Source organism: Crocodylus porosus, unplaced genomic scaffold, assembly GCF_001723895.1.
Source record: "Crocodylus porosus isolate Cpor-Errol unplaced genomic scaffold, CroPor_comp1, whole genome shotgun sequence".
Taxonomy (NCBI): Eukaryota; Metazoa; Chordata; order Crocodylia; family Crocodylidae; genus Crocodylus; species Crocodylus porosus.
The window spans coordinates 103,663,056-103,678,649 of record NW_017728906.1 but is presented as its reverse complement, the minus strand read 5'-3'; the positions used below and the strand labels follow the sequence as shown (position 1 = coordinate 103,678,649).

The 15,594-nt window shown below is 40.7% G+C and overlaps 1 protein-coding gene across 1 annotated transcript in view; it reads left to right on the top strand.

Moving 5' to 3' along the window:
• The first annotated feature begins 974 nt into the window (after positions 1-974).
• ITGBL1 (integrin subunit beta like 1) overlaps positions 975-15,594 on the top strand; it is a 290,113-nt gene continuing 275,493 nt past the window's right edge. The window contains exons 1-2 of the mRNA XM_019529696.1: positions 975-1,495; positions 2,854-3,065. Of these exons, the coding sequence (XP_019385241.1) occupies positions 1,398-1,495; positions 2,854-3,065 (310 nt within the window). The 5' untranslated portion in view covers positions 975-1,397. The remainder of the gene's footprint in view (positions 1,496-2,853; positions 3,066-15,594) is intronic.

The following is a 15,594-nucleotide window of genomic DNA, read 5'->3' as shown; positions in this document are numbered from 1 at the left end:
GTATTCCTGGGCAACTTCTAACAACCTATGCTTTAGCACTGCTCAAGAAGCTTTAGTTAGTTTTAATTCATTTTAATAGAAACTGTCTCCTATCAAAATTGGAATTCACAGCACTTTTGCCACTTAAGGGACTAACTGATCTAAAAGTCAAGATTTTCTATTTAACATTAACAGAATGTTCTAAGCAGATCATTGGCAGGCACTACTGCCTTCACTGGGGACCTGGAAAAAGAGGACATTCCACTGAGTTCACTATGCTAACTTGAATGCAGCTTTTGGGGCTTTCTGGAAATGTTACATCTGAACTGTAAAGCAAAACTGCTTTAACTAAAACTGACCGTCTTGTAGTACACTATATTCTGAGGGCTATAAAGCTGCATTTTTTAAAGGAACAAACCAGGGAATCTCCACTTTTGAAAGAGGTGTTAAAAAACCTTTAGTGAACCACTAAGAATCTCTAATTCAGCAGCATGATTTCTTGTCTTAAAACAGTATGATCTGCATTATGAAAAATACTGTATATCCACCACAATAGCCATATCCTTCTAATGATTTTTCTTCTGTGGAAGTCAGGATTAGGTATTCCCTAATGGCTTTCCAGCTCCAGAATTGCTGGGACCATTAGCGACTCTCCAGGACAAAGGAATCAACAAGTGTTAAACACTGAGTAGCCTAAAGAAATGTCACAGGCAGCTCTGCCAAATTTCCCTCATTTGGAGGGAGACTCCCTCAACTTAGTTCATTTGAAGGCATTGTGCTGTGAGTTTTAATGGGGCATTTAAAGTTCACTCCTGATCATTTTCAAATGGCAATCACTCTGGCTGTCAGAGCTGAGTGTCACCCCTGTGAGAATTCAAACACAGAATGGTGGAGGAGGAGGACAACCTGGATCCACATTATGTTACTTCTTACTGAAAAAAGAAAAAAAGGAAAGCACTTGCCTAAACGCTGGCACTCTAATACAAGTGTTAAGTGGTGTTAAGGTCTTCTTCCCAATACACATTTCCCCACTCACTCAGATCACCTTAAACACCCATTAATCATACTTAATTCGCATAGACATTCTTCAAATGTTTATGGTGCCTGTACTTGGGGAATGAGACAGTTGGCTTAAATCTGTGAATAGGACACTTTTAATGTCAAAATAAACCATCTGGCCCTGCAAGTGTTTCTAATTACTTCCCAGCCTAGACTGTAAACTTTGGGGTTTGGCACTAGCCTCTCTCCCAGAGTGCTGCCCAAATCCAGCTTCCAGGCAGCTAATCAAAGGCACTTGCAGCACCGAGGGAAGCAGCTTTGGAGCCGGTTTTGGCCAGCTCGGAGCTTTGCAGACCTGGAGAGGGTCTGTCTGGTTGTGGGACTCTACCAGAGTGCTGCAAACTGCCTGGGATCTGAACATGTACGCTCAGGGGCTCCTCAAACTGGTGCTGCTGCTGGCTGCTTCGCTTCTGAGTCTGCTGCTAGCGCTTCCACCTACTTTCTCCCTGTCCCTGCGGTAAGTTTGTGTTTTTAAATCAACTCAGTTACTTAGCTGTCATCTCAAGATCTGTACTGTAACTGGGAACAAGTTGCCACTAGTATATAGTCAGTGGATGGAGTCTGTTCCTATTTAAAATAAGAAATATGCAACACACATATGATAAGCTTAAGTTTGCACGTTGTTGTGGGTAGAGTGGCACTTGTGCATAAAATATGAGATCATAAAGTTTATGTACTGTATATTACACAGGGAAGTCTTTAATATGCAGGTATCTACAGGCAAAAATAACTGCTGAATCTTGATTAATTTGGCATTTGGCTCTCTAAATGTCACTGCCTAAATAGAACAGAAGTGCAACTACAGCCAGTCTACCAAAACCTGGTATCCTCATGTGGTCTAGTGCCATAGCACAGTAGGGGTAAAAGAGAAAAGAGAGGTTGAGGAAGGCAGATCCAGCCCTTAGTTGCAGTGGGACCAGCCAATTTTTAGACCCAGCCCACATAACTTTATTTCTAAGAACAAATGCAGTTGCTACAATTGCCCCCAAAAAATTTAAATTGCCAGTGCATCCTGGCACAACAGTGTAGCAGATGTCTAGATCTGGTACCTGGATTTAGCCTGTCTTTTATCCCAGTCTCCTGAAATCCCAATGGTTAAAGAGTCAATGCTTATTTGTTCCTGATGCACATTAGAAATCTGGACTCTGATGTGCTTCAGCAAAATGGAACTACAAAAATCCACACCTGACATCTAAATCCCCCTGGATTTTGCCAAATTATGGTGATAAATCCAGAAATTATACCAACAAACCTGGGAAAAATTCTTGCTTCTGCTATTATATTAAAAGGTCTGGACCAAATGTGGGCTGACACAAAAAAACTGAAAAAACTTTAGTTGAATCCACTTGGGTACCTATGCCAATTTTTTTTTTAACCTCAACATCTTCAAGTTTTACTGTGTAAAATTTGTATGTATAAGACTTTTGCAAGCCCATTAAAATAACCCAGATTGAAATGTATCATGGTGATCCAGCTTTATATATGTATGCATAAGAAAATAAATATGACCCTAATTAAATGTTAAAGATAGGGGTTTGAAACACTGCAAAATAATTAAATTGCAATGTATGCATTCCCACAAGTGATACACTGGATCAAAATTCTAGGTATACTGTGAAACGTGAAAAAGCCTATGAACCTTTGAATTAAATCACATCTACGCAGCCACAGATTTCTGTGCTACTGTGCAGTTTTACAGCCGCACATAAAGCAGAGTTTTAAGGTAACAGGTAAATGTCTTGCCTCATCTGTCCTCTTTAGCAGCATCTGACTTTGATTTTGATTGAAGCAGGTTTTCTTTGTCACCTTCCACAGGAGCACCTCTACCAGTACTTCCTCATGCCGACTCTCTCGGGCTGAGTCAGAGCTCAGGTGTCGTACTCCAGGAGGGAAGCTATGCAATGGCAGAGGCCAGTGTAATTGTGGTGTCTGCATCTGCCGAGTGACTGAGCCAGGGAAATACTATGGACCCCTGTGTGAGTGCCACGACTGGGTGTGTGACACTTATGATGGCAAGATTTGTGCAGGTAAGCGGTTTTCTCCAGTGCACTGAGTCTGCTACTCTAAAACTGGCAGAGGCCTGGCATCCCCATCACCAACTTTCTTCTTTCTAGGTTGATGGTTTCTCACACTAGTGGCAACTCTAATAACATGAGGATCCTGGACATTATAATTAGTTATGCTGAGGAGCATAGTACAGTTCCATTTTAAAGTATAGACAGGATTGTATAAGTCTTATTGAACCATAGCTTTAGTTAAATAGACGACACATCCAGGGTTTCAGCAGGGTTTGGGAACACAATTTAAGTTTCTCTGTCTCCCACATAATCAAGCAGTGTTGTAATGGAGTCTCCTGACTAGGTTGCACTAGGTTTGGAAACTCTGCTTTGAGTCAGAGAAGTGACAAGCAACTGTGTCAGCACATGATACTGCTGCATCAGTATTACTTTGTTCAAATAACATGATTTGATCCATGAAACAATCTTTCTATACAGTGTAAATGAGCTTGGCACAGTGACTTCTAAGACCTTGTTTACTTTTCGCGTTTTACTGACTATATACCGTGTAGTACTTTCATAAAAGGTATTAGATTGACAGATACAAAATAAACATATGTAATTTAATTATTTAACATTGACATATTTCCCCAAATATAGACATTGCTTTACAAATATGGACTAAGACTAAACGGCCAAAACCTACTTTCAGGTATATAAACATTGATCTCATTGACTTCAATGGAAGTTGCATATATGTACCTTTCCTTGTATAGAATTTAGCCAAATAACCACACAAACACACAGATTACTTTGCATCTAACATTATCCACTTTTGCATGTTTTCCAGCTGTCTTCATTTAAGTTTCTGATCTATTTCCACCAGATTCTGAGAATTTTCTTTAAAGCTGGAGATCAAGATGGGAGAAAAGAACATAGGGAAGAAATGTCTATTTATTGCATTCCTTAGGTGGTGCGGCCTGGGGCTTGATGAGAGGGGACAGAATGATACTTCATTTCAAGTGTCCTTGACTAGACATCTTTAACAGACTCACATAAACGTGTCATTTTTTCAGGCCAAAACCCACAATTAGGTCAGTGGGAATGTTAGAGGAACTCCGTTAGTAACAGGATAATAGAAATGCATTCCAGCAGAGGTTTTGGCAAATTTTGTAGGAAAAAATAGCAACTTATTTTAGTAACAATGTAACCAAGAAAAAGTAGTCCAATAATAACACAAAAAGATCAAGAGTAGGATTATAAGAAAAATGTTTGTACTTGGCACCTAAAACCTGAGAGTTCTAAGGAGAAACCACTTTGTGTGTACCCTGCTGAGCAGTGCAAGACTAGTTATGCAAATAATTTGGTGGAGCATATATACACTTTGGTAGTTTGTTCTCTCCAAGTTGGACTTTCTGATTGTTGTTGTTGTTTTTGTTTTTGGTTGGTTTTTTGTATTGCCATAGTTTGATCTTTTAACTTAATTTGGTCTCTAAAATTGTTGCTGGTGTGGTCGTTTGGGGTGAAACTGAAGCTACTCCTATTTTAATATATCATTCCAAATCCAATTTCTATAAAGTTTTATTACTCTTGGCTTTTCCCCCTGCTAATACCATGAGCCATAGTTGAAAGCTTTGTTAGTACTTTGGTGAGCAGGGGAGAACTGAGTCTGAGAAGCTTCTAATAATACTGCTAAATTCTTTAGCCCTTTATAGCATGTTGAAGTTGTAAATATTAGGAAAGAATACTTTCAACTGTTTTGAGGATTAATCAATCAGCAATGTTGAGCTGCTACAACTGATGCATGCAACGATTTAATCATGCTCCTAAAACAAAACAGTAACACATTTTTACAAGGCAGTGCAGATAAATCTAAGGGCTGGATTTGGAGCTGCTCAGCACTCCATTCTACAAAATTCACTTGGGAGTTTGGGTGCTCAGCACTTCTGGAAATTAGACTTGGCTGATTTTGCTCATGGGCAAGCGGCAAGCCAATAGCTGAACCTCATTTTGAATTTTAGAGCTTCTGGTTTCCAGTTATGTTCTTAATCCACTGATCTATTGCATTTTTAACCAGTTAACTTTTTGAGGGTGTGGAAAGTTAATACAGGAGCAACACACGGTACCACTAATTGCTAAATTGATCACATTATATAAGGCAGAGTTGCAAAACAGTATTCCTGCACACATGGCAAGGGTCAATATACAGTGACTCTAAAGACCAACATTAATGTTCCTTTTAATATATATATCAAAAGTAAAATAATCATAATAAGAATCAAATCAATAACAAAAAATACAAGGAAAAAACTAAGGGACAAGAGTAAATAATTGGCAACTTATAAAAAGTAATCTTGTCTACTTAATTTAAAAAGATTAGCCCAAACTTGGATGAAAGAATTTGTTTTTAAATCTCAGATTTCATGTATTTCTTTTTTTTTGTCCTCTTACAATAAAAATGTTGATCTTTCTAGGCAACTAGATATGCCATCATTTTTGGACACAGATAATATGATGTCCTGAGACTCTGACAGACACTTGTATGTATGGTGATCTGCTCTTTTTCACAGGATCATTTTGTTACTGTAAATGATTGAGGGTTAGCTCATACACTTTCTAATTTCAATAATCTCCTTGAGAAACTGGCTTTTAGGATAAAATCACTAATCCTAATCTACCAGGAGGTAAATGGAAAATTAACTCCATGGAAATTTGAAAGGTTGGAAATATGAAGTTCTAAATTGAAAAATTAAAGCTTCAAAGCATTTAATACTTTGGGAATCTTTCTTTCTCAGCTAGTTTGATACATCTGCCTATATGGGGGTGAACTGACAACAGTTCTCCTTTGAGCTGAGAGCAGATGATTGAGTTATTACATGGCTAATACTGCCAGTCTAAAGAAACTGCAGAAAAGAATGGGCACAGATTAGGTGTGAACCCCATGGCTAAGTATAGACATCCAAAAAACATGAGGTAGAATTGATCCAATTTATGTGGGTTTCTCTAAACTGCATAGTTTGGATTAGGAGCAAAGGGAAAATATGTGGAAGATATCTGTGCTGATAGGCCAGAAGGTGAGGTGGGGGTGGGGATGTTCCTGAGTGCCTCGCAATGTGGCGGAGAAGGCTGAGGGCAGCTGAGCACAGCCAAATGGGAGCCATTCTTGAGTTGTTTCTGGCACATGCCCCCAACACCCTGGTGTTGGCTGCAGGGAGAGGGGAGCTGGCACAGAATCTCTCCCCAATCCCCCATAGCCCACCAGTGGTTGGCTGTTAGTGGTGGTAAGGTGGAGAGGAAAAGCACAGGCTTGAGCTTGTGGACCAACACCCCACCCCAGACCTAGCCAGAACAGTTGGAGGAGGTGTGTGGTGGGGGGCTTCTTTCCCACAAACCCCCCACTTGACTGCCTAACAGCTGCAGGGAAAAGCTGTAGTTTGGAGCTATATAGCCCACTATACCAGGAACTGGGGGTAGGAATTGGGGGAACAAAGGGTCCCCCCTCTGCAAGCTTGATGGCTTGGATCTGTGGTGGGCATATTGGGTCCACATGGTAGGGGCTTTACTCCCCCGCTCCGTCCCTGGTTCCTGGTACAGCAGAGAGTTCCACAGCTTTGAGCCATGGCTCCTGGATGCTGCTGTCAGGTAGTCAGGCAAGAGGAGGGGAGTGGTGGTGGGGGAATGGAGCTACCCACTTTGTGGGACCCACCACCACTGTGCTGGCTCAGGACCAGGGCTGCATGGTGCGTGGCTCCATTTCTCCACCCCCTGCTTCCTGGCCCAGCTGACAGATGCAGTCAGGAACCACAACTCAGAGCTGTGCAGCTCTCTGCCATGCCAGAAACTGGGGGCAGGAGGTAGTTGAGGCTCACTGCACAGACCTAACTTGGCCCCCCAGACCTGAGCCAGCAAGCTGCGGGGGTGGGGAGGGAGGGGTCCTGCCCAGTGGGGGCTCTCTTTCCCCCCACCCCCTAGGGGCCTATAACTTAACTTGAGTCAGGAGGGGATCTGGCACAGAAATTCAGAAGACCAGTCTAAACCAGTTAAATCTGATGTTACATTCATCCAGGTCTATCTTAGACTGGGTTTGGCCATATTAAAACTGGTCTGAGTGTGTTGAACTTCTGTTTAGCCAGGTTTCTGACCACCTAAACCAGAAAAAGTGTAATGTCTATACCTGGCCTATGACTTCATGTAAACTGATATTTATTGAATGTGGGTTGCTTACTAGACTGGATTACAGCCGGTTAGCCAGTTCTTTTATCTCATCTAACGGTGTTTAATTTTTATGAGGCTAAACTTTAGTCATTTGATTTCTTCACTTGATTATTTTGTGGGAGTAGGCCCCTGAAGAGATGGAGTGGAATTAACCATGTGTTTGCTGCACCAATTAGACTTTTAGTGTTGGTCCTTCAGGAAGTTTTGCTGTTACTTTCTTATGAGTACTCTGAGGTTAGATATGGAGGAAACAAACAGTCCTCTGTCTGTTGCATCTCTTTTACAGCATTCCTAACACTACATAGATTTCATAGACATTTGGGCTGGAAGGGACCCTGGAGGATAATTGAATCCAGCCCCCTGGGATCATAGGATCCCAGCAAGATAAGCATCCAAATGTGTCTTGAAGGCGTTCAAAGTGGGTGCTTGAACAGCCTCCGGTGGCAGTCTGCTCCAAACCTTGGGGGCTGGGCCAGTAAAGAAGTTCTTCCTTACGTCCAGCCTGAATTGGTCACGGCAGAGTTTGTGACTGTTTGATCCTGTCATCCCTTGGGGCACTCTGGTGAACAGATGTTCCCCTGGATCCTGATGAGCGGCCCTGACAAACTTATAGGTGGCTACCAGGTCCCCCCTGAGCCTGAGCTTTTCCAGGCTGAAGAGTCCCATGGCTCTCAGCCTCTCAACATAAGGTCTGTTTTCCTGACCTCTGATCATGTGCGTGGCTCTCCTCTGCACTCACTCAAGATTCTCCACATCCTTTTTGAATTGTGGAGCCCAAAACTGGATGCAGTACTCCAGCTGCAGCCTCACCAAGGCTGAGTATAGCGGGAGAATGATGTCCTGGAATCTGCTTGAGAAGCATCTATGGATGCAAGCCAGTGTTTTGGTCACTTTACTAGCTGCAGCATCACATTGAAGGCTCATATTCATCTTGTGGTCAATCATGGCCTCCAAGTTCCTTTCATCTGTAGTGCTAACACATGTCCACGTCTGACACCAATGTCCACATCATTGATGAAGATGTTAAACAGTATAGGCTATAGGACAGAGCCTTGAGGTACCCCACTGGTGACCGCGCACCAAAACAATTGGCTTCTGTCAACCGCCACACTCTGGGTCCTGCTGTGGAGCCAATTCCCCAGCCAGCGGACCATGGTGAGGTCAAGGCCGCAGTTAACCAGTTTTGCCAAGAGGCAATCATGGGATACCAGATCGAAGGCTTTTTTAAAGTCAAAATATACAACACCAATCTCTTCCCCCTTGTCCAGGTGATAGGTCACCTGGTTGTAAAAGGAAATGAGATTGGTCAAGCAAGACCTTCCCGCAACAAACCCATGCTAGGTTTCTCCCACCCAAAAATTACTGCTGGAGGTGCTTTTAGTTAAGTCCAGCCTGATTCTCACTACTGTACAAAGGGGTAAGAGCCTGAGGACCAGTGAGCAATGGTGTCCCACAGGGGTCAGTGCTTGGTCCAGTACTTTTCAACATCTTTATTAATGATTTGGATGTGGCTCACTGGCCAAGTTTGCAGACCTTGACAGGCTAGCAAGTTGGGTGGATCAGAACCTGATGAAGTTCAACACTGAGAAATGTAAAGTGCTCCACCTTGGTCCGAGCAACCCCTAATGCACCCACAGGCTTGGCAGTACTAAATTGACTAGCATCACAAAAGGTACCTGGGGGTAATAATAGACCATAGTATGAATATGAGCCAGCAGTGCAATGCTGTAGCCAGTAGGGCAAATAATACTCTGTCATGCATCAATCAGTGCATCTCCAGCAAAGCCAAGGAGTGAGTCTTCCACTCGACTCAGCACTGGTGAAGCCACAGCTGGAGTACTACATCCAGTTCTGGGCACCACACTTTAACAAGGATGTGGACAAGCTTGAGAGAGTCCAAAGAAGAGTCACCCATATGATCAGAGTCTTAAAGAGCAAGCCATATGAAGAAAGGCTAAGGGATCTGGGACTCTTCAGCCTGAGGAAAAGAAGGCTAAGAGGGGACCTGCTAGCAACTTACCACTGTACTAGGGGAGTACATCAAGAGCTCAGTGAGCAACTGTTCACCAGGGCACCCGGGGGAAAACCAGGAGTAATGGCCACAAACTCCTGGAAGATCAATTCAGGCTCAACATTAGGAAAAACTTCTTCACAGTCAGGGTGTCCAGAGGTAGTGTAATCACCTATCCTGGAAATCTTCAAGAGGAGACTAGACAATCACCTTGCTAGGGTCACCTGACCCCCAGTTATTTTTCCTGCTTGGTGCAGGGAGCTGGACCTGATGGTCTTCCAAGGTCCTTTCCGACCTTACAATCTATGACCAGAGGAGATGCTAATCTGTTTGTCTTTGACTCCCCTAATGAGTTTATTCATCACCTTGAATAAACACTGTAAAATAAAACGGGAATTGACTGAGAAGCTGTGCATTGGACAAAGTGCAAAGGAAGGGCAAGGAGGGTGATTTTGTGAAAGGGACTTATCTTCTTTATTCTTCATGTCCTTTTCATGTTTTTTTAAGGAGAGTATCAGGATAATTTTGTTGCTTCTGTCCCTCTGCTTGTTGCATCCACCAAGATACGCTTCTCACATTCACCTTGTTTTTTGAGTCTGTAGCAGATCATCTGCTCCTGTAGAGTTGCTGGTCTATTCTCACCTATTTAGATGGCTTATCTAGTCAGCCTCCTCCATCTGCTACATCAGGGTAGAGGAGTGCAACGTAGATGATATTACTGTTTTCTGTGTTTTCTGTATTGTGCCACTAGCCAGTGAAGAAAAGAGGAATGAGTTCTGCACCCAGGGTAGCAGTGAACTTAAAGCATTAAGGGACAAAAAAATCTAAATTTAAAAAACAAAGGATTGGCTGGTAGAAAATAAGGATTTGGGATCAGTGAGGGAGAGACCCCTTCGTGGCTTGCCTCTCTTCTCAGCAACAGCAAAAACTTCTGTCATGGAACTTGATAGGCATCCCCCATGGTCCTAGGTTCACAATATTTGACAGCTCTGGCTGCCAGCTTCCTGTGCATAAGAGGGGACCTGACCCATAATACATAAGGGAGCTTTGCAAGTGCCTTTTACAAGAGAAAAACTGTACACTATATAAGAGACAGTTTCAGTGAAACTAGGAATTTTACCCTGTAAGCACTGTCACAGAGAGATTTTCTTTCTCTCTCTCTCTCAGCAAAACATCTAAAATTCATATTATTTCCAAATACAGCTAAAATGCAAAGATGCATAACAGGATATTGCATACTGAACTGCAGTTAAACAAAAAGGGCTTCGTGAAACTAGGAAAACACATACACCTGTATACTGATACAGAATCTCCTGTCACCACTTCTGAAGCTCACCTTGGACTCTCAAGAGATTTTCAGCTTTTTCCTGCTAAGAAAAAGTATTAATAATTTGGGAGCTACATACAAACAAATGGCAACAAGGTTGGCTATATTGTGAACTCGGTGCCTTCTACCAAGAATAATCTGAATCTGTATTACATGGAAAAGGAAAAAAAAAGTAACACAGCATTTATTTTTTCTGTGCATACATTGAGTTCCTACCTTTCAGTAGTATTACAGCAGTATACCTTTCAGTAGTATTGCATCATACAGGAAACTCAGAGTGCGCAACATTTTTTTGTCTAGTTCTTAGTGAAGGTATTTTAGATAATCTGTGATTAAGGAAAAGCACAAAAATAAATTAAGCATAAACTTTTACATCACGTACAGTGGAAGTATTATGGAGTAGATCACCAGCAATGGAATCTGAGGTAGTTTCTCATTTCACAAGATATCAGACAACAGGGCTGCAAACAGATGTCACATTTATCTCAGGATAAACCATTTTATCCTAGGACAAAGTATAGTCATACAAACATCCACATCCATTGTTCCAGAATAAATCTTAAACAGAAGTTTCCTGGAACAGAGGTAGTAACAGTTTATCCTGGGATAAAAGTATGAAGTACTTGTGCACAATTATCCTAAGATTTCATCTTTGAATCAATGACAGAAAAGTAACATGACTAAACCCTGATTAGAAGGGTAATATGTGTACATGCCACAGATATTTAAAATCTATTGGCTGAATTTAAATTGGTAATAATGACTAAATTTGTTTTCTGTGTAAAAACAAAGAGCAATTTATCAGAACACAGCCATTTTCTTTACCTTAAACTCTGGGTTTCTACTATTTTAATAGAGATGACAGAGGTCAGTCCAACAACCTTTTCTTCTACCCCTGGAGTTTTCCTCAGTAAGTGTGGATCATGACAATATCACATGCATACAGAGAGATTTGCCACAGGCATGAATAGTAACTTAAAATACTGAAATCAATGGAATTGCACTGTATCAACTTATTCCAGTAGTATATTTGTTTCTCCTTAGTTGCAATGGTTTTAACTACTGAAAGAATAAGAAGAATACTGGTTGAGGATTATTCAGTAATTTAAACTTCATTGCTTATAAAAGACTTAAACAGCTGAAAGTGTTAGTACAAGCAAATGCAGGAATCAAATTTGAAACTTTATGAAAAGTGACATGAGAGAACTCTTGGCTCTGCAGTTTACTTGCAGAGTTGGAATCAATGCAATCATATGCAATATTGTAGAGTTTTAAGAATGATTAGTACAAATGGCAAAAAACAAATTAGTGAACAATATGATAGACAGTGGACACATCTATAAATAAACATATCTAGTTTAATATATTACTATCATACGTATTAATGTATGTGCGCAAATATATGTAGGGGTCCCTAATATAATGTGTGGGGAGTTAGATAACTAGGAATGGGATTCTCAGGAGTCAGCTAACTGAGTGGGTAGATGCTTAAAACTATCATTAGGAAATATTAGGGATACTAGTATTACCTAATGATACTAATAACAGGGCTACTTAAAATTATGTGGCAAACTGTGCTGAAGAGACCCAGCTCCTAGCTCTGCTTAAGAGGTGCTTCTGGCTGAGAATCCCATAACCATCTAAACCAAATCATCCTTTTCTTATGAAATATGAAGGATATAGACACTGTCAGACCTTCTATGCATCTCAATTGTTAATAATCTAGAGATTAGAACATTCACCTGGGAGATGAGACATGCTTTCAAATCCTGGCTGGTAATTTTGGAGCAAGGACCTGAATTTAAGTATCCCACATCACAGGACAGTTCCCAGCCACCAGACATTTAGGGTATTCTGAGAGTGGCTGTCTTTCAATGTCTCCTCCAGACAGAGCAGGCTTTAGGGGTGGGAGGTGTGGTGACCTTCCAGGGCACGCTGGTTGGGGTGATGGTTTTGGTGGTGGCTCTGCAGGCAGAGGTGGGGGCTGGGCCACAGTTCTGGTATTACTATTCAGGAAGCTAAGTGAGATGATTGTTAACACCTGTGAAGTAAAGCACAATGGGTCACTAATGGGCCATTAACTCCCTTAGCTGCCTGAATAATAATACATACCAGAGCTGTACCAGCCCAGGGAGGGGGGTGGCTGGGATTCTCATTTTTAATTTTCACTGGCGGGGATCTTTGCAAGTGTGTGTCAGAGTGTTCAAGTATGTGCAAGCACGTGCCAGGACACTAGTTTTAATTTTCACCAGCCATGAAACTTGGAAACAAGTCACAAGAACCTAAGCAGAGAATGTCGGGGTGCAGAACAGGAAATGAAAAGCTCAGTCAATGACTGCAACAAAAAAGATGCAGGCATAATGAAAATATACTTTAAATCTGTTAACAACAACCTATGCAGTAGAAAAGAAATGGTTACAGAGGGGATATCAGATGAAAAATGCATAGATGAACCTTAATTCAACTTCCAAGAATCATCACAAGAGAAACAAACAGACCCAAACGAAACAAAAATTTTTCATTAGGACTAGAATAATGACAATGCCTCTAGTGATAGAAATTAAACGATTCCCATTGTGATGACACCCTGACAAAGAGACTGTAAAGAAGCACTGTAAAGACCTACATTGTACATTGACATATGGGAAAAGCTCTGACCTTAACGGCATCAACTTCTGTGAAGAACTTGGCTATCTCCAAAGTCTACTTCAAACAGACTACAGTGCTTCTCATGAAGTTCTACAATTTATTTACAACAGTGAACTTTATGACAACATTGAATTGAATTTTGTGTCATTTGTTCTCTTGGAATAATTTTTTTTTAGTAAGTAATCAAGAGGATTCCTGGTTTTCTCTGATTTAAAAAAAGTAACACAAAATCCACATTTTTCTACCATTAAAATGAAACACCACTAATATATAGACATATTCTAGATTATAGTGTATAAAACTATTATTGTATAATATATATTGTAATAATTACTATATCTATATATTCGTGGTTTCATTTTAATCATGGAAAAACATGGATTTTGGCCTTTTTTTTGTTTGTTTTTTACTAAAAATTGGGATAAAAAAAAATCAGAGTAAACCAGGAGCCCTGGTCACTGTAGAGAAAGCTTGCCTTACCACCAGGAAACCTGGTCTGGATCACATTTAGTTGCTGTGGGGACAGAATGTGCATAGTCTGAGAGAATCTGTGAGTTGTTAGAGACCAAGTCTGCTTAGTGAATATGGAAGTTTAATAGCTTTAGTTACTAAAATCTAAGAAGTCTCTACTGAGGATATGCAGACTGAGGTTTACACATGTGCAAAATGACAATTTTAAAGATTTTTAATTTGACCAAATTCGGGCAGACTTTCCTGCAACTGGGAATAAGCACATTCCTGATACAGAAATATCTCCCACCCTTCCCAATTTGGATTCCCCATCCAATGTTTAAAAACACAAGGGTTTTTTTGTTTTTTGTTGTGTTTTTTTAAGGGTGCTCTTTTTTCCCTCTTTGATACTTGATCATGTTCTTCGAGGCAGAGGAACCATTTTGACAACATTTAAAAAAAATACTTCAGCCTGCAGCAGGCAGCCAAGTTGGAAAATTTCAACCCAGGCAGTTTGTCAGACCAGTTAAATAACTGTGTGTTATAAGCAAATAAAATTGTAAGATTGAAGTTAGCCAACTTCAATACCTGGAAAGTATTGGAGCAAATTATAACATTATAAAAGAATCCATTTGTATATGCCTACAGGAGGAAAGGGTGATCACCAGCAGCCAACATGAATTTGTTAGAAACAAATCATGCTAAATCAACTTGATATTATTTGTCGACAGAATAACTAGCCTGATGTCTGAAGGGAATGCAGTGGACATAAAATACTTGGACTTTGGTAAGGCTTTTTATACGTGATGTCTTGTAAACAAACTGGAAATATGTATCTATCTGACAGTAATTCTAGCTATGCTACATAATTAGTGGAATAACTACAAGCAAAGAGGAGCTGTAAATGGATCAATGTCAGAAAGGCAAGAGTTTAAGTGGGGTTCCATATGGATAATCTCGTAAGAGAGATCAGCTTGTCTGCATCTGGTGTTATTTTTATTAATTATTATTAATGATTTGGATGCTAGAGTAAAGAGTTTCCTGATCGAGTTTTCAAATGAGACAGAGTTAGGAGGGATTGCAGATACTTAGGCTCCATATACATGTTACACTTAAGGCATGATTAACAGGTAATTGTGCTTTAAATTGTGACCCAGCTACACATTCAACCAATTAATGCCCTGATAAAGCAAGCAATAAGCTACAAAGTTATTCCACAAAAATTGTGTAATAACTTTGTAGCTTGTTCTAATGACAGCCACATTTTCAATTAATGGTAAGTGCTCCCCTATGGCTGGGAGCCCATCAACTGAGGATTGCATTACCTGCTGCCAGCCCCACAGCAGACAAGGCTTGCAGTGGCAACACTGTCAGCTGTGGGTCCTGCATAGCACTACTCCAGTTACTGTTCATTTATTTAGGACTTGTATTAGCAAGTCCTAAATAAATGCACAGTAATGACTGTGCAATAGCATCTCATGTAGATGCACCCAGTATGAGTTAGCAGTATGATACAGTTGAAAAAATATACAAACAAAGAAAAACCAACTACAGTTCTGGGCTGCATTAGCAAAGCATTGTGTTCAAGACATGGGAAATGATAGTACAGTGCTGTATAGGCCTCAGTTCTGGGAAGGATGTAGAGAAACTGAGGATAATCCAGAGATGAGTGACAAGATGATAAAGGGATTAGAATGAAAGTCATATGAGGAAAAGCTGAGAGAACTGGCTATAGTTAGTTTGGCAAAGAGGAAATTAACATGTGAGACAGTATGTATCATAAGTATGTAATTTATCACATATTTATTTCAAACTTGCAAATTGCCTGTCATGGGGGGATAAGTTAGCCAGGAGCCATGAATGACTAGGAGATGGAGTGCCTCCACCCAGTGCCCGGCTGGAGGGCC